Source organism: Vigna unguiculata, chromosome 9, assembly GCF_037176805.1.
Source record: "Vigna unguiculata cultivar grain cowpea cultivar isolate G323 ecotype 2 chromosome 9, ASM3717680v1, whole genome shotgun sequence".
NCBI lineage: Eukaryota > Viridiplantae > Streptophyta > Magnoliopsida > Fabales > Fabaceae > Vigna > Vigna unguiculata.
The window spans coordinates 5,148,893-5,175,261 of NC_140800.1; the positions used below are offsets into that span (position 1 = coordinate 5,148,893).

The 26,369-nt window shown below is 27.1% G+C and overlaps 3 protein-coding genes across 4 annotated transcripts; 1 reads left to right on the forward strand and 2 right to left on the reverse strand.

Moving 5' to 3' along the window:
* Nucleotides 1-3,457: 3,457 nt before the first annotated feature.
* On the reverse strand, nucleotides 3,458-4,837 carry LOC114195918 (uncharacterized). The gene is made up of 2 exons (XM_028086365.2): nucleotides 4,750-4,837; nucleotides 3,458-4,135 (listed from the first exon to the last, which is right to left on the reverse strand). The coding sequence occupies exons 1-2, from the start codon at nucleotides 4,750-4,752 to the stop codon at nucleotides 3,593-3,595; spliced, it is 546 nt and encodes a 181-aa protein (XP_027942166.1). The 5' UTR covers nucleotides 4,753-4,837; the 3' UTR covers nucleotides 3,458-3,592.
* A 5,798-nt stretch (nucleotides 4,838-10,635) lies between these two features.
* Nucleotides 10,636-13,288, reverse strand: LOC114164556 (uncharacterized). 2 transcript variants are annotated; one of them, XM_028049271.2, is made up of 6 exons: nucleotides 13,078-13,288; nucleotides 12,697-13,005; nucleotides 12,211-12,257; nucleotides 11,809-11,871; nucleotides 11,338-11,464; nucleotides 10,636-11,164 (listed from the first exon to the last, which is right to left on the reverse strand). In XM_028049271.2, exons 1-6 carry the CDS (start codon nucleotides 13,181-13,183, stop codon nucleotides 11,148-11,150), a joined length of 669 nt encoding a protein of 222 aa, XP_027905072.1. In that variant the 5' UTR covers nucleotides 13,184-13,288; the 3' UTR covers nucleotides 10,636-11,147. The 2 variants fall into 2 exon arrangements, 1 of the variants encoding a protein (XP_027905072.1); XR_014984568.1 differs by having other exon boundaries at nucleotides 11,142-11,164; nucleotides 11,338-11,474.
* A 10,243-nt stretch (nucleotides 13,289-23,531) lies between these two features.
* LOC114163862 (uncharacterized) lies at nucleotides 23,532-24,716 on the forward strand. The gene has a single exon (XM_028048224.2). It carries the CDS (start codon nucleotides 23,560-23,562, stop codon nucleotides 24,451-24,453), a length of 894 nt encoding a protein of 297 aa, XP_027904025.1. The 5' UTR covers nucleotides 23,532-23,559; the 3' UTR covers nucleotides 24,454-24,716.
* The last annotated feature ends 1,653 nt before the right edge of the window (nucleotides 24,717-26,369 follow it).

Consider the following 26,369-nt stretch of genomic DNA (forward strand, 5'->3'; position numbering starts at 1 on the left):
CTGCATCTAATCCTATCTTACATGAAAATTATACATTTTTCTATATATTCTATGTGATTGAAAAGGAATAAACGTGAAGGAGCTTCTACATTGATATTATATAGAGTTTGTGTCACTATAAAATTGACCTCCATTTTGTTTTTACGGAAAGTAAATTATTTTTTACTAATATTATTAATTGACGTGTCCAATTAAATATTAATTAGTAGTTGAGATCCTAATATCCTCAACGTGACGTTACCAACATTAACCATTTTCAAAATGCCATCTGTGATTGCTGTTGTTTCCCTTTGTTTTTTTTTTCTTCTCTTAATAAAATATTCTTGTGTATAGGCTAATTGATTCATTAGGGTAAAAGTTTAATAATGTGAAACAGATTAAACCAGCGAAGCAACAATAGTTGAATAATTGAACAGCAAAATTGGAAGAGTTTTGATGACAGGGAGAAAACGAAAGATTCTTGTCACATGATGACTAGGTTTTAGGTTGTTAGAATATTTCAATTTTAGGGTTTTAGACGACTTTGTTGTGTCAAGGAAAAAGAGACAGGTGACCAAAGAATCAAAGTGCTCATACATAGTGGCATTCTGATAAATCATTCCTTACCATTTTTTTATTTATCAAATATACTTACATAATACTCAATCAACATCTTGCCATTGGATTTCAATATATTGTATTATTTATTGAAACCTACCCTCAAGAAAATAAATAGTTTGTATTTCGGTATATCCAATAAGTTTTATATTATTGCTGGATTGGAAAAAAAAAACCTGAGTTATGTTTAATCTAAACATTTTATCCAAACACGCACTTAATTCATAACCCTGAATATCTTAGGATAACAAAACTTTTCTGGACTCGGAAATGTTATGGAGAAGAAAAGATCTTTCATTCTAGTTAAGTATATATTATTAGAGATATAATATCAATCAAATTATAATATATATATATATATATATTATTTTATTAAATTAATTTTATAAGATTGAATTAACTGCTAAAGACTATTGCTAACTAAGATTTGCAGAATTGTAAAAATGGAAGAAAATGATAGATTATCATAATTATAATTATGATCCTAATATTAATTTTAACAATCAATCATAGACATTACTCCATACCTATAAACATGCTGTAAATTAAATGTGAAAGCCTACCAGAAGTAGACATTATGATGATCTTATTAGAGCACTGTTGATCTTTCCATCTTCCTTCTGTATTTTCTTATGGTTTTTTCTTCTCCTGATGGGGATAGAGAGAAAGAAACAGGAATAGAAAATTTACGTTTTATCTGTGTGCTCTCAGAAGGGAATCATGACTTTAAATAACCTAATTAGGTTAATTATTTTAAGACTTAATATTTCTAATTTGAACCCTCATCAAACTAGAAATTACCTTATGATTTCTACACAGTTTTTATTTTCATGATGTATGTCTTTAGCCAAAACTTTAATTTAATCAGATCATTTTACTATTTGGCTTACATAAATAATGACTGTAAGACATTTAATTTTGTATCATATATATATATATATATATATATATATATATATATATATGACCCAAAATTAGTAACAGAAAACACATCTTGTATTGTACCTAATTATGAGTTTTATTGAAGAAAACACATCTTATACCAATGCATGCGTATACATATATCTCCTCACATAATGTTTTTAACCTCAGAAAGAAAAGAAGAAGAAAAAAGAAGAAGAGGTTAAGTTAATTATTTACACGTAGAAGCAGATGAAGAAAGTTGAAGTGCATGATTGTTAGCATTCATCAATGAAAACCGAGTAGGCTTTGGATGGAAAGTCTTCCTCCGATGAAAAACACGGATTGAAGGCTTAACAAGTTGTTGGAGAAAGGCCTTGAAAGAATGAGGTTTTGGAGGCAAAGATGAGTGCAGAAGATGAGAAATTTTGGAAGAGTTTCTGGGAAGAGAAGTTCTTAGGGGCTTTCTCTTGTGCAGGCTGCATCTGAAGGAACCAGGGTGTGTGGTGGGAGAACACAAGCATACACGTTTGGTGTGAGATCGGGACTTTGGAATTGATGGAGCAACTTTTGATGCCATAGAATAGTTCAAAGCCCAAGAGGGAATGGAATTCAAAGCTTATACTTCTCTTTTTGGAATGTTTTTTAGACTTCCCTAATGGGAGGTTCTGCTTCATCGTCAAGCTTTTCAAGGAGATTCAATGGATTTAATACATTCATCACCTTTTTTTTTAGTTCCCAATTAATTCCTAGTTGGCTCAAGGGTTGTTTAAGTAATTTAGGGGCGAGTATTAGCATTCCTCACATTTACCAATTTCTCCTTGAGAGAACCCCTCTCTATTGTTTTTTTTCATAACCTTTTAATGATAAAATTATTTGATTTAATTTCTTTTTTATCAAAAAATGGTAAGTTGGTTCTTCGGATTTTTTTACTCTTGATTTTGATCTTGATTTTTAAAAAATTAATACAATTAGATATTTTTGTTAAATTTTTAAAAATAAATTAGTTGTTATTACGAATAATCTACTTTGTTGTGGTAATTAATATAATTTAATGTTAATTTTAATGATTTTTTTTATCCATTTTAAAAAAATTAACAAAAATAATTAAATTGTATTAACTTTTTAAAATTTCAGTGAAAAAATTGAAAAACTAACATAATATTTTTAGAAAAAAGAGTGACAAAAGATTAATTAAACCAATTTCTTTAGACTAAGACGTGGAAGTAAATGTATCGTGTAATCATAAAACAAGTTCCTCTCGTATGCATGCATCTAAGTTTCAATAAAGTACCCAACAAAATAAGCACTTTTTCTTTAAGAATGGGAAAAATGGGTCAAACTGATTTTCTCTAGTTTCTATGGGGCATCTTTGTCCTGATATTTATATATAACGTAAAGTGTATTGATAAAAAAAATTACAAACAAAATGGAGATAAACAAAAACTAGTTAAGCTTTTATTCCCTTGAATCTATAATAAATTTAGTTTTGGTCTCAGAATATTGTAGTCTGATATTCTTTTTAATACTTTTTCCTTCTTAAGCTCTAAATTCAAATAAAAAGAGACAAAAAGATATTGTATCTTTTTAAATTTGAGAGAACAAAATATTTTCTTAAAAATTTGGAAATTCAAATCGCATTCATTCAAAATTTCATAAACTAAAAATAAATTCAAACATATATATATATATATATAAAAGAAAATAATGTGAGACATATAATATAGTTGAGATAGAAAGAAATAAGAATATTATAAAGACAATGATACTATAATTCTTTTTTTTTTTTTTACTCTTATTCTTCTGACATAGCTTAGTGTGGATCATTGATTAATGTATTATTATTTTGTTTTTAAAGAATCAAGGACCAATAATAAACCACGTCAGAAAAAAATGGGAATCATATATAGTATAATTTTTGACATTATAAATGTTTTCTATTTAGAGACCTGAGTTATCATTTTTTAAGTGACTTTCCAAATTTAGTTGTTATACTATCATTATCCGAATAACACAGCTCCAGTACAGAACATCAAGAAAAGTGAGTAATGTGAGATGTTTTAGAGTATGAGATGAAAGATCCATGTGTTGGTAGCTAAAAGTAATGATAAGTAAAACGGCTAATTCTGGGTGCAGGAGGTCGAGGAGGAAGTATGGAAGAAGGTAGATCAGGATCATCACTGTGAGTGGCAGTGGAATCAGCATTAGCATTAGCATTACCATAAATTGGAATAATGTTTGTTTCAATGACCTCTCCGCCACAAGCAGGGCACTCCTTTGCATTTGCATAGGAACATGGCAAGTGATAAAAGCAGGGCCAGCAAAAGATGTGACCACAGCAAGTCAACACAGGATCTTCTGCTGTGCTCAGGCATATGTTGCAGTCGAAAAAACTTGGTCTTCCACCAACTTTCTTACGGTTACACCTTTCCACATCCTCCAATGCTCTACCTACCAGTTTCGCTCCTTTCATCATCATGCGCCTTTTCCCACCTTCGTCTATTCTTTCCTCATCTTTCTGCTGCTGCATTGCTTCCACTTCATCCCCACTCACCGCTGCACCTTCTCCAACCTCCGCGTCACTCTCATGCTGCTCGCCTCTCCAGGCTACTACTTCAAGAAGCCGCCTAATACGTTCCTGCACATGTTCATGGAAAGATGTCAATTCTTTTCATCAGTGACGGAGCTTATGTGTAGGTAAGGGTGTGCAAGCGTATTTTCTGATTTTGTTGGAAGTCTTCCATCGACTAGAGATAAGATCAATTCACGATATATAAATGAGTACAATTCTCATTTTACAGACTAATTTTGTGGGATTGAGTTAGACTTAAAGCTCACTTCTGTCAGATTTTGTTAAAATTATTTTTAAATAAAAAGTTATAAGAGTTGCACCATGATATCATGGTTTGCAACGAGCCAAAATCCTTCCAAGAAAGCTTTTTGTGGTGAAGGAGAAGTGAATCAGAAAGTGATATTGGAGAGTGTCTATAATTTGAATAGAGGATGTGTTAGTCATTCTCGATTGAGTTTAATCTACAGTAGTACCTCATAGATAACTTATAACCCAAGAAACGGAACACTAGGGATCTTCGTCTAGGCGAAACACAAAAAGTTGGTGATCCAAAATAATAGTGATAACAATAGTAAAGCAACAAAATAGGAAAAGAAAACTCAAATTGAACAACATTTGTGATTTGTGACTGAAGAAAGAAAAAGAGAACGAAATTGAGTGGAAAATTAGAGAGGACTCACCATTGAGATGAGGATTTGTTAAGTTGAAGTTGGTGAGTAGGTGAGAAAAGAGTTGGCTGAGATAAGTGTATCATTTATAATACTCATTAAGGGAAGACGTACGTTACATTGCTTTCTAAGTACACCACCTTTTTTGTTTCTTCCTTGCTTTCTATCTCAAGTATGATTTTAACATTTTTTTTTTCATCCTAATTAAAGACACTAATTAAAAGTAATTAATATGCATTAAATTTTACAAAAATTCACAATTAATTATAATATTAGACGAATTTTGACAAGATAATTATTAATGTAGTTTTACTTTATTTATTAGAAGACAAAAATATCCATTAATGTTGTGTTTAATATCTTATTTAATGCACATCAATACAAAGTTAAAAATTAATTAAATAATAAAATAACTACATTTGTATTTAATATCCTATTTAATAACTACATTTGTGTTTAATATTTAATTTAATGCACATCAATACAAATTAAAAATAGGTTTAATCACATGAAGGTCACCGTTTTCGTTACAAAATATCAATTAGGTCATGAACTTCTAAATTATCTCAATTGAGTCTTATTTTTTACAAATTTGTTCCAATTTGGTCATTTCTGTTAGAGCATCATTGACGATATTAACTGTGTGTCACGTGTCAGCTCGTGACACTACAATAAAATATCTTATTAGTAACCAATTTTAGTGACTAAAAGTTGTTAGTCACTATAGTGACCAATTTAGATATCAATTTACAAACTTAAAATTTATTGGTTACTAAATAGACACTAATATAAATAAAAAATTATAATTGGTCACTAAATTTGTCACTAATTAATTAGAGACCAATTTAGTAACTAAGTTATTTTGGTAGCCAAAACTTAGGTAGCTAATTTTTAGTGACCAATTTTCTTTGGTAGCCAAAATTATGGTAGTTAATTTTAAAACCAATTTAGTGACCAATTATAGTTTTTTATTCTTAATAGTAACTATTTTAGTAACCAATAATTTTTTTACTTTGTAACTTGTATCTAAATTAGTCATTATAGTAACTAACAACTTTTGGTCACTAAAATTGGTTATTAATGAAGCATTTTCTTGTAGTGTGATTTCTTTTATTTTTATTTTTTTAAATCTTTTTTATTTTTTATTTTTTTACTTTTTTTTCTTTAAAAAATAGTTGACACATGTCAAAATAGAGTCTTGCCACGTGTTAGCTTGTAGTTTTTTTTTCTAATTTTTTAATTTTTTAATTTTTTTAAATTTTTAACAAAAGAAGTTGTCACGTGTCAAATTTAAATTTTACGTTAAACTTCATTTAAAATTTTGTTTAATAATTTCTAGACAACTTTATAAATTCAAATGTAAAATTTTCCAACAATTTTATAACAATTACAAACATTTGAATTTTAAAACTTATATAAAAGTATTTTAAAATTTTACATTTGAATTTATAAAGTTGTTTTAGATATTATTAAAACAAATTTTTTGAATAAAGTTTAATGCAAATATTTATAAAACAACTTTATAAATTTTGTAAATATTTATATAAAAATTAAATTTAGTCTCAATTTTATAAATATCTATTATAATAAAAAAAAATTATAATACTTATATAAAAGTTAAATTTCTTTTCATTTTGAGAAAGATGAAATTAATTCAGTTTAAAAAAAATTAGGACTAAATTGAGACAAAATAACAAATACAGGGACTAAATCGAGATTTTTCACATAAATAATTTACACCGGCAAAATTATAATTTGACACGTGATAGTTTTTTTTTAAAAAAAAAAACTACAAGCTGACATGTGGCAAAATCCCATTTTGAAACATGTAAGTTGTTTCTTTAAGAAAAAAAATTTTAAAAAAATTTTTTGAAAATTAAAAAAATCACGAACTAACACGTGACACACTGTGAACGTTGTCACTGATGCCCTAATCGAAAGACTAAAGTAGAACAAATTTTCAAAAAATAGGATCCAATTAAGATAATTTAGAAGTTGATGACCTAATTGAAATTTTATAACGAAAATGGAGACCTTCCCTGTAATTAAACCTAAAAAATAATTAAATAATAAAATAATTTCATTTTGATGTTGCTAAAAATTAAAATATAATTAAACGTGAAAAAGTTTAAATTAACAAAAAAAATAGTGTTAAACATCTAAAAATTTTACAAAACAAGTAATTAAAATATTTTTTCTAACTTTTTAGTAGAGACCTTAAAAATTTTAAAGTATTTATTTATGTAACAAAAATATTAATTATAAATTTTAAAAGATATTTTTGTCTTTATAAAATATATGTTATATAAATTTAATTGTTATTTTAATTAATGGAATTAATTATTCCAGATCTCGGTGTAAAAAATATGAAATCAAAAGATTATTAATTTTAATTTAACCCTTATTAGAATTCTTATTGTTTTTAGGATTAAAACTATAATAATTATTAAATTGACTCATAAAATATATATATATGAACATACTTGCATAAATTTATTACTTTAAGGAATAAATTGGTTCGAGAGAGACTGAATTAATGATAATTTAATATTTTTAAGTTTAGAATAGATTTTCTTTTTTTTTTGCTTTTTTCTCCTTGTTATATTATATTTTGTAGAAAAATTGTGCTTTATTTTGTTTTGTTTCATTTCTTACTTGTTTAATTACTTTTATTTTTTATTTCTTATTAATGAAATGTAGTAATTTAATATTTTACTGGAAATTAATTTAATGAAAATAATTGAGTTTTCCCTTATCGTAACTATTTAATAATTTTGTTGCTTGTAATGTAGGTGGTCTCCTTACAAGAAAATACATATCTAAAGTTGGTTAAAAACTATCATTAATAAATTATAGGTTAAATTATTATATTGGTCTTTATTTTTGTAGAAAAAATTCAAGTAGGTCACCTTCTTTTTTTTGCCTTAAGTATGTTCCTATTTTGGAAAAGTTGTTGTAATTAGGTCTTTTTTTGTTTGTAATGCACTAACCGCATTAACTATGTGTCTCATGTCATGCAAATGTTTTTAAAAATAAAAATAAAAGAATTAAAAAATAATAATAAAAAAAATAGGAGCTGGGACACAGAGCTAACGTCATCCCTGATACACTAATGGAAAAGGCCAAATTGGAACACATTTTCACAAATGAATATCCAATTGATACTGATGGAACTTAGACAAAAAATTCAAGAGTGCTGAATGAGATTTTTTATAAATAAATTAGTTTTTTTTAACTAAAAAATATCTATTAATGTCATTCACTATCATATTATAAGATAACCATAAAAAACTATCATTAAATGTCAAAATTACCTAATATAAAATAAACCTAAGCAGTTGAATCCAAAATTGGTATAGATAATATATAAATATAAATATAATTTTAAATTTCATATAATAATATATAAATATAATATTAAAATACATATAAAAAAGAAAATAAAAAAAGTTTGAGGGAATCATGACTCTCTTCTGTCCTAACCAAGATCGCCCTTATCAAGTGGTACAACTTAAAATCTGAAGATCTAATTAAGATTTTAGAACAAAATGAAGACATTTTAAGAGTTTAAACCTAATTATAATGTAAGTTTACATTTCTTAATTTATTATCGTTTTTTTTTGTACAATTTTTGTATATTAGGATCAAAGAGAAAGAATTATGGGAATTAAATTGATATTAGAGATCATGTGATTCAATTTAAAATTGATATAACAAATAACGAAGGTTCATGAGAATTCACATAGACTTTTTGTTATTTAATATCTATATAATTATAGTTTTTTCTATTGTTATATTTAATATAGGAAAAAAGTAACACATATTTTTACATTTAATATTTAATAATATACTGTTTTATTTACTGTGTTATAAAAAATTATTTAATTAATATTTAAAATAATAAAAAGAAGTGTGATCATTGCCATGTTCTCACTTGATGGATATAAAGATGAAAAAAAATTCAATTAGATTCATAATTTTTATTTGATTTAATTTAGTACTAGTTTTAAAAAAGTGATTTAATTTTTTCCGTTAAATTAACAATATATTTATGTTATAATTTATATATCAAATCATTCCATTTAATAAATAAAATCAATTTAAATATTTAAATTTGTAAGTAAAGTGATTTAATGTATATATTGTAACCAAAATCTAACAAATTGAATCAAATAAAAAATTAGGAATCTAATTAGTTTGACAATAGATGTCTGTTAGAATTTATATATTAAACCACCCCATTTAAAAAAAAATCAATTTGAATATTTAAATTTTTTAAATAGAATGGTGTGATGTATAAATTTTAACAAAAAATTAATATCAATCTAATAAAAATGATCTAATTATATAAATTTTGAAACTAAAGGATTAAATTTAACCATATAAAAAATTAGACATATAATTAAACTTTTTATAAGAATTAGAGAATAAGATTTTAGCCATAATAGAATGTCAATTAATGTTCTACTCAATGTTTTATTATAGTTTGTGGGCTCTTTCTAACACGAGGTTTACAATAAAATGTTGTAAGATTTAGCTTCATTGATTTTTGTTTGTTATTTGTATATGATTTTTGGAAGATAGAATGTGTATTTCTTTTAGGATTAAAACTTGATTGAGAAGAATAATTTCAACCTTTAGAGTAATTAGGATCTTTGTTATTATCATTACTAGACTCATATATGTCTTAAAGAAACTTTATTTATGTGCACATATTTTTTAAATTACTAAAAAATGTATAATTTAAACAAACTCATCGTCTAAAACGAAAAGTTGTCCAATGCACGACTTTCAAATCTATGTAAATTGAGACATACAAATTTTCTGATGGTTGATAAAATTTTCAATTCTAAAAGTAGTTATCCGATATAATTGAATTTAATAGTCTAATTTGTTACAATGAGTATTGATATATACAATTTTGATAGTCAAACATTAATTTGATCATTTTAATATTAAATATTAACATTTTATACATGAAAATGGTTTAATATAAAATCATTTATAACATTTTAGTTTAATTACTTGTTGAAATATAAGCATAATTGTTAATAAGCACCTTCATAAATAATCATAAAAAATAAGCGTCTCCGATTACATCGGTGCATGCAGAATGTTTAATTTACGTCGTATTAACTAATTTAAAACTTTGATAATATCACATAATTAAAATTAAATATTCATTATAAAAGTATTAGTTGTATGCACTTTTTTTATTTATCTATAATATTGTAATTTGATTACAAATAAAAGATAAAGTATATTGTTCATTATTAAATTAAAAACTCATAATTATGAGTTATTTACTTTTTGGTTAAAAAATAAAATAATTACTGATAAATTAAAAAGAAATTGCCGTGACTGTCTTATAGAAAATACATATCAATATAATTATTAATATTTCAAAAAATTAATAAATAATTAAATTACAAAGGATAAAATAAGAATAGTAACCGTTAACACAAAAAATAAAATCTTCCTCATATATTGTTAATTATGAGTTATCAGCATACAAAAGTTAATACATGTAAACATAAAATTTGCAGTAACAAAAATAAATACTCAAATTCAAACTACTATTTCAATATACTTAATTTTTTACCATATTATGTTTAATTAAAAATATAAATAATCTTAATATAATTTTATTTAATATACTTCTAAATATTTCAAAATGAATTTTATTCATATACATGTATCCTTCCATAAATACTAAATATAAATATAAAAAACATAATTTTAAAACTAAATTGTATTTTTTATATTTAAGTATAGCATTCGAATGGTTTAATTCCTTCTTGTGGTGTCAATTGAGCCATTCGAATGGTTTGTCTCTAAAATTTAAATTTTACCCAAGTCAATGTAACTAAAATTGACAAGAAACTATAGTCAAACAATTACATTTCGAGAATAAATGTTATTGCTTGATTATAAATTTTTTCTGCACAAGCTTTTACAATTTAGAAAAAAAAATATATATACAACATACCAGTGGTCAGAAAACTAACTATATGCGTCTCTTTGAAATTTTTTCTGCAGCAGCACAATTTGTTTTTTATTTTTTTTATTCCATAGGTAGCATTCTATTACTTATATTTACACAGATAGCATGATTCCCGGAACATGTAAGAATTTAGTTTCCGGAAAACTGAATTCCAACTCCATTGCGCGATTTTTCACAAATACTGAACTGAATTTTTTGCAGAAAAAATTCACGTCACTTCTGGCATAGACCCAGCATCTAAATAGGCTGTCGTTGGCAAAACTCGAAGTATGCAATGCGGACTGAGAAAAAAATAGAAGGCCATAATTTTCAAGTAACCCTCATCTACCATGATATTGAATTGTTCAGTGCACGTAAAGACTTCTAGAGCTTGTTCTCGGAGGACAATAGATTTATTAAAAGGCATTCAACCTTCCTCCGACTCTGCACATCAGAATAGATACCAGGCAAGGATTTGTTAAAAGAATACACATGCATACTTAACAAGGGGGCAATAGGTTGGGTACCACCAGTTTTCATACAATATCGAAAACAACAGACATATGGAAATTATACAGAAAAACAGTTTCAATTTTCAATTCAACCATTTGTCTTACCATTTATGGCTTCCATTTCCTTGAAAACACCTACAGGTGATCCATGAACAGAGAAAAGCATCTCGCCAGGTCTGGGCAGTCTAAGTGTTTTGGGTGTCATCCCAACAGACAACCTCTGACTAGTCATCTGCAAAATGCTTACAGTGCCAAATTAATTTTAGAATTAATTTGGTGCAGTTGGCTTTTTTCTAAACATCACAAAATCACTATAATAGTTGGATGAAAATCAGACAATTCAGATCTCAAATAAATGTTCTAATTATTCCAATCTTCATCCAGCACTCAAGAGTTGTTGACCGTGTCAATGCATAGAAAAACTAACTCAAATGAATCTAGATCCGGTTCATTCAGCTCTTAAAACTTAGGAGAACATGGATATCCTTATTTCTTACTTAGCCAAACAAACCAGAGTTCATAATAAAACAAACAAATATATACACATAATAAAGTAGCAAGAAAGAAGATACCAACCCCGGGAGTCTGAAGACCTTCCTGTACTGCTAGAGTGTGAGTGTCAGATGGCTCGTCCAAAGCCTGTATTAATAATAGAAATTTAGATCTAAACAGGACCAAACAATATCCATTTAAATTGAAGAATTCTTCGAAGCACTTATACATAAGATGGATGAACATGAATAATGTTGTTGCACCGATTTTGGAGTTAAACCCTGTTTATTAGCACATACTCTACAACTGAAGAGTAATAAGGGCATTGGTAACAAGGAAAACATTGAGGAGATGTTCTTTTTATGTCAGGATTTATGTTTTTGAATTAATAACACCACATTCATCTTAAGTGTAATAGTTTCAGAATCGCGCTGCAAAGGTGTATGACAATAGCTAATAAAGAAAGTAAAAGGAGAACAAACATACAATGTCCTTAAATTGAAGGTTACCAGCACCGATAAAGCTCATTCTCCCTGCCACCAAAGAAGTAACTACTGTCAATTGTCAATTGTCAATTATAAAAATAAAAATATGTAAGGTTTTGCAACCATGTATAGGCATGGATAGGATGAAACACATTTTGATTCCAAAGAGCATGAAACGTTGTGTTTGAATAAGTTTCTTCATAAGTGCTTGTACCAGAAAAGATTGAGAAAAAAGTTAAATGAATTTCTTCATAATCTAAAGATGACAATAAAAGATGAAGACTCAGAGAAAGAAAGAAGAATTTGATTTCTGATATTGAGTCCAACATAGAATCTCAACAATGCACAATATAGAATCTCTTCTACAAGTATCTGTGGATAAATTTGTTGAAACCCTTTAAACTAAGGAAACGCAGAACAAGACTCTAATTTTCTCAATTTCAGAACTAATGCGAAAGTGTGGAACATTTCCGGAATTCGAGAGTACCTGCACTGGCAGAATAGTCAAAGCCAGGGAAGCGACGGATGGATTCGATGGACAAACTTTGGAGCAAAGAAGCGCGGACATCCATTCCATCGTTACAACCCTCGTTCTCTCTCCATTTCACATCTATATTCTTGTTGCGTTCGTCGTACACAATAGAGAGATTAGGCAGGGTTTCTTCAAAAACCTGCAACACAAGCTTCCGAAGCTCCTCGCTGCTGAAACGCGAGCGCAACAATCGGAGTTCCGTGAGGCAGTGCTCGATATCCGTCTCGCGACGCTCCCTAATCGCTCCAATTTCTCTCTCCATCGCTGCACAGAAGTTCAATTAAACTCAAAACACAAAAGAAAAAGGAAAACAAAGATTGAAATGTGAACGTGAACCTTGCATTTCGAGGTCCATGAATTGAGGTGGTTGCATCCGAATTTGAGAGTCTGGTATTGATTCGCGTGCTTTCGCAGATTTCTTCGGTCTACCACGCTTCGGCATTTTCTGATTCGAACAATAACAAAATATGAAGGAATACGAATGGACTAAACTCTACTCAATCATCTGTATTCACCCAAACTTGTTAATTTGATCGTTGGGAAAGAAGACGCGGGTAGGAGATGTAAGTTTTGAAATTTGAACATATTAGGCCTTTTGTTGTTGGGCCAACTATTCAGAAACAAGGGCCCACGATCCGACATACGGTGCTTGATGACTCTTCTCATGTTTTATTTGTTTTAGAAAAGCAGAAAAAATATTAGAGAAAGCTATTGGTACCCCCCACATGCTATCCTTTGGTTGATTTAAATTTTATTTCAAATATGAAATAAGTTATTTTTTATAGGTTTAAACCGCTAATATTGTTTAGTTTAATTAAAAAAAATACTCATAATATGATATCTGATGTACTTGTGCTAAATCAAACTATCTCAGCATTTTATCTTTATTCTATTTTCTTTTTCAACCTATTTATTGTTTTTAACCAAAGAATGTTGAGTGTGAATAGAATTGTGATTGGAACTCTCCACCAACCATACTCCTTCACCATTTTCTTTGCACCAAAATCCATAATGTACATGGATGAGAGGAAGCCCAGATACATACATATATAAAGGAAACTAAACATAAAAAAAATGCTAATGCTACAAAACCATGCTCCTAGGGCCATTTTAACAAGGGTTAAATATATTTTTAGTTGCTCAAATTTTAGTAAAATTTAAAATTAATCCTTCATCAAAATTTTTGATCAATTTAGTCTTTCATTTTTTGAAATGCATGAATTTGATCATTTTAATCAAATTTTGTTAAGGTTATTTGAAGTTTCAAAGATGTTTTATAATAATATTTGAGTTAGCATTTAAGTAAAAATAATCAAATGTAAATAATTCAAATACTATCATGAAATGTCCTTAAAATGTTACATAAACTTAACAAAATATGAGTAAAAGGACTAAATCCACATATTTCTAAAGATGAATGACTAAATTGATCAAAATTTTTTGAAAAGGGACCAATTCCAAATTTCTGAAGGACAAAAACATATTTAACCCTCTTAACAATCATCAAATCTTCTACAATACAAATATTGTCAATTGAGAATGCTTACACATAAAAGTGTAATTAATGAATTAACTTATTCATCAACGATTTGGATTTATTAATTATGTTTAAAATTTATGAAATTTATATTTAAAATAATAAGTTTATTCATTAATAAATTTCACAAGCAACTTCTAGAGATAAAACGACGTTCCCAGGGTAAATTTCATCAGTATAATCGTCTTCACTAATGAAAAATTTAGTGACTTGTTGCAGTTTATTATAATTATAACATATTACAAAGTAAAGCTTATTGATGAGGTTTTCGTGAAATCATAAACAATGTTTACACATATATTTCTATCAACTTGTCTTCAAAGTGACGGCGAGATAAAACAAAGTTAATTATGTTACGCTAAGAAATAAATTTATAAGACTTCAAATATATGAATAATTTAGTTAAAATTACTTTAAATATAGTTTTTAATTCAAATGAGATAAATTTAACTCATGAAGTAAAATAGAATCAATATATAGATAACTGGAGAGATATAACACCAATGACACATGAGTTCAACTTACATATAAGTTATTGACACTACTCTTAAACCAAAATCTTAAAGCGATGAATTAATAAATTTATGAATCTTCATTCTTATATAGTGTTCAATTTTCTCATTTTTACTTCATGTGAGATTTAGACTTACTTTGAAATTATATATATATATATATATATATATATATATATATATATTGGTATTATAAGAAAAATAAAATCTTAAATAAGCAGTTAGTGAAAATTCTAAACCTAAACGTCTAAGAAAAATTTAAAAAATGGATTGACAAGTTAACTTGTACCAACATGTTGGTGGTTTACTCGATTGGTACGTTAATCGAAGTGGAAATGTATAAGTTAATATTAAACTACCTAATCTAATATGTTATTCCAAAATGACTATAAAAAAATGAACTAACTTTCAAGGTTTTAATAAAGTATTTATTATATTCTTGATTTATTTCAAATATTTATTAATTAAGTTTGTATTTCCAATATGTTAAATAGTGATTTATTATCAATAAGTAAAATTGTTATTCATAAGTATGAACAACTTTAAACTAAAACCAATTTAGGATTAAAAATTAAAGATTTGTTAATTTCTACAATGATTTTATTTTAAAATTTATAACAACAATCATTTTAATTAATTATTTGATTGAGTTTCAAGTGTATATGATTCATGGTTGATAATATATAAAATTTAAATTCTAAATATAATTGAAATGTGTGCAAATTAATCATCTTCCAATGAATTCACGGTATAAATGTTGTATTTTCTATTTAAAAAATCAAGACCTTTTTTTTTCATTTCTAAAATAGCAAACGTAATTAGTTTCTTCACTATAGATCTTCTTTTGTTTGAAACAAAAAAAAAAAAAAAACCTTGTATAGTGACTTTATTTAATTTCCATGTTATATTATTAATATAATATTTTTGGACTTTAATATATTTATGTCTTCTGCAGATATCATTTTTTTATTTTAATTTTATTAAATTCTGAAACTTTCTACGTCATTTTTTACTCTTTTCAATTGACAATACTTATTTAATTTAAAAATTTAAACAAAATTACACTGTAAATTTATATAATTAAGATAACAATAATATCTATATTAATCTTTTCATATATTATTCAACTACTTAAATAAAATAATTTACTACTTTAACTTCAAAATTTTCAATTCCAAAATTTTCAATATTCTATGAATGAAGGATAATAATGGGACGCACCCCACGAGTTTCATGATCTCGTTCCATCCTCGACGTGAATAATTCTTATATTCCACGATTATAAAATTTGTTTTTCATCTCATCTCTATTATGTAAATGATATATTTATTTCTTAATAATGTAATTTTTTTTACTATTTCAATATTAATCAACGAACTTTTATGAAAAAAAATTTACAACAAAAAAATATATTATATATTATATAAAATATTCAATATAAAAATAATTATTCAAAGTTAAATATTAAAAATAAATGATAATCGTATAAATTTTAAATTAGAAATAAAAGTAAAATAATTATATAAACATTATATAAGCACACATAAATAAAATTTCATAACAATCAAAAACATTTTAAATTTGAAAATGTTAATGAAATAAAGTTGATAAAGTTAAAAAGATTAGTTAGAAAATTATAAAAATAAAATATTGAACTAGTTAAACCGTTGAAAGATAATGATAATTGTTTAATAAAAAAAATTAAGAATAAAAGAAAATAAAAAAGATAATTTTTTTTTATATTACATAATAAAAATTAGATGTGAGAATATTGAGTTGAGGAGTTTCATGTAAATTTAATTAAGATGTTAGGAAATATTGGAAATCATATAATTATAATATAAAATATTATAAGAAGAAACTTGTTATTTTACTTTATTAGTATATTATATATAAATATAACAAAATGTAATATAATATAAAATATAAAGTATTTATAATATCTCAATATTTATTTTTTAATTCTAAAATAATAACTAAGTTTCAAAATTGAAAGATGTTTTTTTTTAAAAATACATAAATATTTTCTAAAAATGAATTTAAATAAAAAAAGATATTAAGTAAATATTTTTAAAAATTAATGATATAATAATCTCTATAAGAGATCAAACAAACCATAAATGGAATCCGATAATAATAAATTTAAAACTATTATAGACGAAATTAAAGTTGAAGTTAACCATGATGTTATATTCAAATAATTAAAAATTATTATTATTAACTTTGATGTTTATATAAATGAAATTCAAAGTACATTTTTCAAATTTCATCACATCTTACAAAATAGTCATCGAGTATCATACATAAATAAATTAAAAATAATCGTCAAATTATATTATGTATTTTTTTCTTAAAATAAAGTCACAGAATAAAATTTTTTTAATAAGAAAATTTACCTTTTCCAAATGCTGATATGAAATAAATCTGTATTATTATCTATTTATAATCTATTTGTCAGATTCAGAAAATACTTAACAGGTCTATTTATCGTCTATTTATCATCTTACTATCAATAATATTTTTTCTTAATTATCTCTCAGTTTTTTTAATGTCACTTTCACTTTTTGTGTGCAATGATTCATTTTTCAACATAACACTTGTTTAAAAAGTTATAATATACTTAGACATGTATAATTTACTTTTGATATTATAACTAACTCTGAATGCAATAAAATACACCACATATAATAATTCTTTATAGAAAATAAAAAACTATTGCATGCAGCTTGTAGTTTTAAACTACTGATCGTAATGATTAACAATTATATAATTAATACAAAAATAATAATCAATATTCTTTTTCTATATTTCAGTCTAAAAGGTGATTTTGTCCATATTATATTAAATATATTTTATTATTAACCTTATTTACATATATAATTTATTTTCTAGTGAAAATTATATAATCTACTAAGTAATATAAAATATTGTTATATATGCTTACCTTATTTAAATAATATGCTGGAAAAGGCAATGATCGTTTAGCATAAGTAAAATAAAATAAAATCATAGTATATACAAATTTTAATAACAAAAGTAAATTATACATGTGGTGAAAGTTCTTGCTGGCCAGAAGTCACCATATTTTTTCAAAGCTATTAAGTGCAGAATTAGGAATAAATGTTAAAGTTAGTTAAACTTTCACTTTCTTCAGAGATTTGTGTTCATATTGAAAAGGAGCGATTCCTAAAAAGTTAGAGCTGGATCTTTCTGTTGATCACCCAACTTTTAATGAAAATGAAAGGAAAACTTTAATTATTTGAAATTTTTTGACATTCAAATTAGTAAGAACTACGAAATATATGAGTATAGAATAATTGATAATATCTAAAATCATAAATATTTATAAGTTTTTTAACCTATTAAATAAAGATTAAAATAAACAATATATATAAAAGTTGTTTAAATATAAATATTTTATTATATATATTTAGTTATAAATTTTTTTGGAATATCTCGAAATAGAGTGGTACAATCTGTTTGGTACTAACCATTCTATTTTTAATTTTGTTATAAAAATTTGACTAAATAGAATACCAATACGTGGTGTGTTCTATGTCAAATTTAGTATTTGGATTTTTCTTCAAAATTTTACTTACCAATTGAACACAAATACCTAACTTTGACGCAACAATATAAATGATGTGGAGTTTTTTCTTTTTTCTTGTCGAATACTCTATTTTAGAGTTTGTGTTCCATTTTTTTAATTTATCCATTTAAAAACACCTACCTACTCCTACTTAATTAATACCAACTCTCATATATACACATTTGATTTGGCTTAATCCAACCTCATTTTCAAATCCAAAATATTCAAAAATAAAAATAATAGCTAAGTAATTTATTGTTCCACGTTTCTTAGATAATTAATCATAGAAAAGCCCATGTGTTACAACCAATTATCAACCTCCAAAATTTCATAATTAAACCATTCTTAATTCTAAAAATTTTAAAAATATATTATAATTAAAATAATTACAATATTTAATTTTTATATAAAATGCTAATAATTTAATTATTATATCACTTATTTTTATTTTACAAAATATTTTATGTAGTTTGTTCTTTTTTAGATACTCATTTATTATTTAATTCAGTGAAATATTTTTTACAAATATGAGTACACTTAAATTAAATATACTTATATATTATTAAAATATTTGTTATACTTAATAGAAATATATATATATATATATATATATATATATATATATATATATATATATATATATATATTAATTATTACAAACAAGATATTATAATAAATTTAATTTCAAAATATGTATCTATTATTTTATATTTCAATGCTCAAAAATCATTAATTTAAATGAATATTTAAAATTTAAAATTTTTATTTTCAAATAACTTGACGTTTTAATAAAAGTTCAATATCAATTCACCAATACAAAAGCCTTTTTTCCCAGTTATTTTTGTTATTCTGCCTCAGTTTTATAACCGAAGTATATTGGGACAAGGTCAAATGGAGTGCCTTTTAGCTTCGGTTATCACCCGAGGCCGTAGAGGGGCCTTTATGTCTCGGTTGTAAGTGAACCGGAGTCATAGACGTCATTTTATGCCTCGGTTGTAAATGAAAGTGATTATCAACCACAATCAAATATACACCCAATACAAAACACAGTTGACAAATATTCATGAATTTTAATATATGTATTTTAAAATATATATGCACTAATAAACTACTAGAAAGTGATTAATCTTCTTAAACTGTCCAATAGGACAATTCAAGATTCAATACATTTAAATTATCAGTATTGTATCCCTTTATATTAATTTTAAAAAAAATGTAGCTTCTTCAAAATGAAAACTCGGGAACAATACATAATTTTCGTATTGAATCTCAAACGAGAAACTAAGACTAACTCACACTATAAGAAAAGCAAACAACATATTTAAACAAATAATTAACCACATATATAAAACAAACAATATATTGGCATCATAGAAAAATATTAGAATTAAGAACCTGGGAGCGTAAAAAGCGAATGACAATGGAAGATGATGCGATGCAACACGTTCGAGAGCTACAAGAGACAACAAAAAATACAAGAGAACGTCATAAGTAACAAATAAATTAAGACCTAATTCTCTCAAAAAATTACTCAAAACACTCCAAACAATTTCAATCTCAATGCAAATCAATACTCACAATAATCAAAATTGAAAATTAATATATACAAAACGGAAAATGAAACAAAAACGCGTTGGAAATTTACCTTGGAGGAACGACCACATGACAGTTGCCGAAAAACGGGGAAGGAGGTGCACGAAATGGTCGTGCACGAAATGGAGGTGCAGGAAAAGGAGGTGCAGTGAACCAACGAATGCGACGCGACGGTGGCCAGAGCAACATGGTGGCAGCGACGGTGGAGGTGCACGGTGCAGAGAGAGATACAAGAGCGACGAAATGAAGGTGCAACGAATAACCAGAGGCGACGCGACGGTGGCCGGAGCAACATGGTGGCAGCACGGTGTGGTTGTAGAGAAAACGTGGTGGCCGGAGCGTGGTTGCAGAGAGTGAGATGAGAAATGCATAGACGGTGCGTGGAAGAAGAAAAGGAGTTCACGAATTTAGCCCTAATTAAAATCTATGGCCTCGGTTCAATTAATAACTGAGGCCTATTGCCTTATTTGGCACCGTTTCATTGTCACCCGAGGCCAAAGACGTAACGGCTAGTGATATTTTTGAAAAATTCAGCCACGTTTTTGGCTTCGGGTCTCTGGAACCGAGACATATAACCCCTTTTGACACCGATTGTTGATGAATTGAAGCCTACAACCCTTTTTGGCTTCGAGGTTTCACTGAACTGAGGCATAAAAGTTGCTTGGAATTGCAAAAATGTCACCGCGCCATTATATGCTTCGGTTCTTGGACAATCGATGCATATAAGGCGAGTTAAAATATCAAATCTACACTAGTAATTATATTTAATAGTTAATTTAAATTATTACAAAAATAAATTTCAAATATTACAAATGTTGTAAAATTTTGACAACTTTTATCTTTATATTTCTATTTTCTAATTTTTAAATTTTTTCATAAATTCATATTTTTTTTCTTAAATTAAAAAATTAGGCTAGAATGATCTGAATTAATCTACTCTCTACACAAATTTGTGTCTAGTTTCAAGGGAGATTCACATAAAAGATTTAATACTAATACGAGTGATGATATGCTTATACCACGAAATAAAACAATACTTACCTAACAACTCAAAATAATAATATTTTAATTATATTTATTTATTTCTTTTATTTTTTAATTGAAAATTTTAATGCCTTTTTATATTATTAAATTTTTGTCAAGTGAAAGTATTTTTTAAGGAATATCAAAACCTTACTTTTGTACTAATAAATCACAAAGAAATAAAATAATTGATAATAGTACTTTTATCATAATCCAAAAACTTAAAAGATAAATAATTTTTGTACTCTGATTTCTTACTTTTTTTTTACTTAATATTTAAATTAACACCTATATGAAAATTTTTTATATTATTTATAATAAATAATGTGATGACCTTGTATGAAAGTAGTAAGTACTATTTTATTTACAATTCTACCACCGCGACCCTTATTTTTTTTTAATGAATATCAAAATATTATTTTTACACTAATAAATCATAAAAAATGAAATAAAAATGATAATAGTACTTTTACTATAATCTAAAAACAAAAGATAATTAGTTTTTATATATGATTTCTTACTTCTTACTTAAGATTTAAGGTGTGTTTGGACAAATTTGAGAAATGAAAAGAGAATTGTGGTGTTAGTTGGATTAAGAAAAAAATAGTATAATTTGATATGAAAGTTTGTATATGATGTGACACATTAAAAAAATATTTTAATGAATAAATTTTAATGTTATCATTTTATCTTTGAGAATAAAGGTGATATAAATGTAAATATAAATAATGAAAATTATATTAAAATAAAATTAAAATTGTTATTTAAAATTACAAAAATATATTTTTTTATTATTCTTATTGTTACAACCTTTTCTACTCCATAGAATTAAAGAAACATGTTAGTTTTTAGGTATAATTACGGATTTGGTACTCAATTTTTGGGTTAAGTTCAATTTGGTCCCCATACTTTTGGTTTGTTTAATTTAGTACTCCAATTATTTAAAACGATTCAATTTGGTCATCTCGTTAAGTTGGAGTTAACACCGTGTGCGTACAGGACACGTGTCAAGCCATGAAATTTTTAATTTTTTAAAAAAAAATTTAATTTTTTTTAAATTTCTAAATTTTTTTCAAAAAATGTAAAAACTATCATGTGTTAGTTTACCATCGTGCCACGTGGCAGCTTACAATCATGACACATGACAGTGGTAATAGTTGTTTTCAATTTAGTCCTCTATTTAAATTTTTTGTTCAATTTAGTATCCAATTTTTTAAAACATTCAATTTTGTCCTTTCCAATTTGAGACAAAATTAGTAACTAAGTTTAATTATTACTTATATATACACGTTAAAATATTTTTTTTTAATTTATATATTAAATCACTACACCTAAATATTCAAATTATTTTATTTTTTACAAGGGTAAAAAAATTCATGTGTAAAAAATTACAAAGGTAAAAAATGTAAAGAATAAAATAATTTAAGTATTTAGGTGAAACGATTTAATGTGTATATTAAAAAAAGTTATTGTAACATGTATACATAAGTTGTAATTAAGCTTATTTACTAATTTGGTTTCAAATTAGAGAGGACAAAATTCGATCGTTTTAAAGAATTGAGGTACTAAATTGAACCAGAAATTTAAATAGAAGACTAGATTGAAAACAACTATTACCAGTGTCACGTGACAGTTTATAAATTTTTACAAAAAAAATTTAAAAAAATTTTTAAAAAAAATTTTAAAAAATTAAAAATTTCACGGCTTGACACGTGTCCTGTATGGACACGGTATTAACTCACACTTAACGGAAATGACCAAATTGAATCATTTTATACAATTCAGGTACTAAATTGAACAAACTAAAAGTATGAGGACCAAATTGAACTTAACTTAACAAAAAAGATTGGGATACCAGTAATTATAGCTAGTTTTTATAATGGACAAAGCTGAAAACATATTTCATGTCTTACTTGATCAACAAAAAATGGTGGAAAATTACACCTCCAATGTGTTTCCTCTTCGCGTGAAATCAAGCTCTTCCAGCAGCTCTGCGCTAGAGGTCGATTTTTCTGAAAAAACAAGTATCGAAGTAACTCATATGTTTTATTTACATATACCATTATCTACATCAAAACTTGCTGGAAAGTGATTTGAGCTAGTCCAGCAAAACATATATTCAGATCCATCGAAATAAACTCTACAAGCATTACTTGGCCATAATTTGGTATATTAAATTAAGGCTCCCATTCGAAGACAATGCTTTTATTTCTTACATAGCAACAGTGAGTCAAATGATTCAATTATTTGTTATGGCAACTAAATGATCCCTGTTTAATTTAAACGGATATAGGGCGTCGGTGAATTTAAAAAGGAAGAAAATATTCAACCGGTAAAGACTTGTCACTGTTCATGTTTATTTTCCACTTTTGCAACTACAAGAAGACAAAATCACCTTCTCACTGATTGAAATTCAACACCAAAGATTGACCTTTTTTACAAAGGTGCTAACTAGCCACCGCATCATAGAGCAACTAGTACACTGAGACATGTATAGGTAACAGTAAGTCCCCAAACTAGTATAAATACCATGCACTGCTTGTGTTCTTCAGCAACAGAAAAACATGGCTTCCTTAAGCTCCCTAGTTCTGCTTCTTGCAGTTCTGGTTCTGTCCCCTCAAGGGCTTGCTAACTATGAGAAGCCCCCAGTAGAAAAACCTCCTGTATACAAGCCTCCCATTGAAAAACCACCGGTCTATAAGCCACCAGTAGAAAAACCACCGGTTTACAAGCCTCCAGTTGAGAAACCACCGGTTTACAAGCCCCCGGTAGAGAAACCACCAGTGTACAAACCCCCGGTAGAGAAACCACCGGTTTACAAGCCTCCGGTTGAGAAACCACCCGTTTACAAGCCCCCTGTTGAGAAACCACCGGTTTACAAGCCTCCGGTTGAGAAACCACCGGTGTACAAGCCCCCAGTTGAAAAACCACCAGTGTACAAGCCTCCAGTTGAGAAACCACCGGTGTACAAACCCCCAGTTGAGAAACCACCGGTTTACAAGCCCCCAGTTGAAAAACCACCCGTGTACAAGCCACCAGTGTATAAGCCCCCAGTAGAGAAACCACCGGTGTACAAACCCCCCGTTGAAAAACCACCAGTGTACAAGCCCCCCGTTGAGAAACCACCAGTTTACAAGCCTCCAGTTGAGAAACCACCAGTGTACAAGCCCCCCGTTGAGAAACCACCGGTGTACAAACCCCCAGTTGAGAAACCACCGGTGTACAAGCCCCCCGTTGAGAAACCACCGGTTTACAAGCCCCCAGTTGAAAAACCACCGGTGTACAAGCCCCCGGTTGAAAAGCCACCGGTTTACAAGCCACCAGTTGAAAAACCACCGGTGTACAAGCCTCCAGTGGAGAAGCCACCGGTGTACAAGCCCCCAGTTGAAAAACCACCCGTTTACAAGCCCCCAGTGTACACGCCACCTCACCCAAAGTACCCTCCAAGCTCCAACTGATGACAAACGATTCTGAAGTACGTTAAGAGTTGTGTCTGAAGTATGTGATAAATAAAAGCTGTAAGCTCAGAATATGTAGTTTAGTTTACAAATCATGCCAAGGATTACTCCTCCTGTCTTCGTTTATTTTTAATCATTTGTTTACAGTGTTGTGGTCAAGATAAGGGTGTCATGGATGCACGAATGTAAAACGGAGAAAAAAAAAAGTGTGATGTTTTGTAGTGAAAACTCTGAATAATAGAACTTTGTGATTTTGATATTAATTGATGGGTCGACTAAGCAAGCATATTATTAATCCTTAATGACTTGCTTTATGACATTGTGATCAGCTTAAGTATAGATCTTAGAGTATATTAGTTGGATACTCTGTTACCTTTGTCTGAGTTCTATCTTGATTTTGCTGATAAAAAAATAAACGTTAATCTTAAGATTCTTGTCGTACCACGGTGGTGCATGAAATTTAGTGAGGTAAAGACAGAAAGAGTAGTTAAAGAGGGTCTCCACTTAGTATGAAAACGACAAAAGTAAAGTGTTTATTCATTGTACACAGCTGTAAAAAGAGATAAATATAAACAGAAAAGAATAAAGAAAAAAAGAAAAGTCAAGTGTCATGATTTGATAAAAAAGATCAACTTATATAGGTGCACAAACTTTACATTTTATTTGATCAGAATATAAAATCTCTTTATGCACATAGAAACTAATGCAATTCCATCGCTTGCATTGCAACTTAAGTTTAGAAAGAGACGAGGGAATAAAAGTCAATGCAAATAAATTTAGATGAAATGTCTCTCCTACTACAAAGTTTTTATCCTAATTTCAAGTAGGTATTTTAAAACTTTTTTGGTAAGTTGTTAATGAATGTTATTTAATGTTGAAATAGTTATATATAATACTAATATACTATTTGGGAGAATTTAGTGACAACTATCAATAGTAGAGGTAGTTTTAAAAAGAATAACAAGTTAAAATTTTAAGTCAAGTTTAATATAAGTTAGAATTTTATTTTTATAAATTTTATCATAACATTTTTCTTTTATATTCTCTCTATATTTTTTTTAAAGTTTTTTTATACTTTATTTCTTATCCTTTTTTTTTTTCGACTTGGCATATGGGAGAAGACAACAAATAAAATAATATGATATTGTAACAAATTTTGGTTTAGAATAAATCGTTCTTTTCTCGTATCTCAAATTTTCTTTTAATTTTGGACTTCCTTTTAGTTGTTTTAAGGCACATACGTGAGATCTAGACCCCTTAGATGACTCTCTACTTAGTCTATAGTAATAGTTTTTGTGTGTGAATCAAGATCTCTAGGAACAAGACTTGTGTTCTTCTTCTAAGAGCGTAAGATACGATATAAGGAAATTAATAGGTTTATGTCTTAGTAGAATATCTCTACATTTAGGAGTTATTGATAATTAATGGATTTGTGTTTCTATTATATATGATTTTATTGGTGATATTTGAATGTTGATTAGAAATTGTATATTAAAAATGGATTGTTATGCTAAACTTTGTTGTTTTCTATTGTGAATTTTAAAATTTTATATTCTTTTAGTAATATATAGTAATATAAATTCATTAATATTTTTACTTAAAATAAATCAACATATAAAGATATAATAAAGTTATTAATTTATATAAATAAGATATATTTTTAATAATTTATTAAATAAACCTACCTCCCTCAAAGCATATATAGCTAATTAGCTTCAAATTAGTTACGATTTTGTTTTCTCATTAATCCCTTGTTAAACAATGAAAAATATTTTTCCTAGTTAATTCTTTTCGTAAATTAGCTAAGGAACTTTTTTGTCGCTTATACATCGCTAAATAGCGAGACATTAGTGAGATATAATTTCTTTCGCTAGTTTTTCTCACAAATTAGCTACGAAACTTTTTTGTTGCCGATC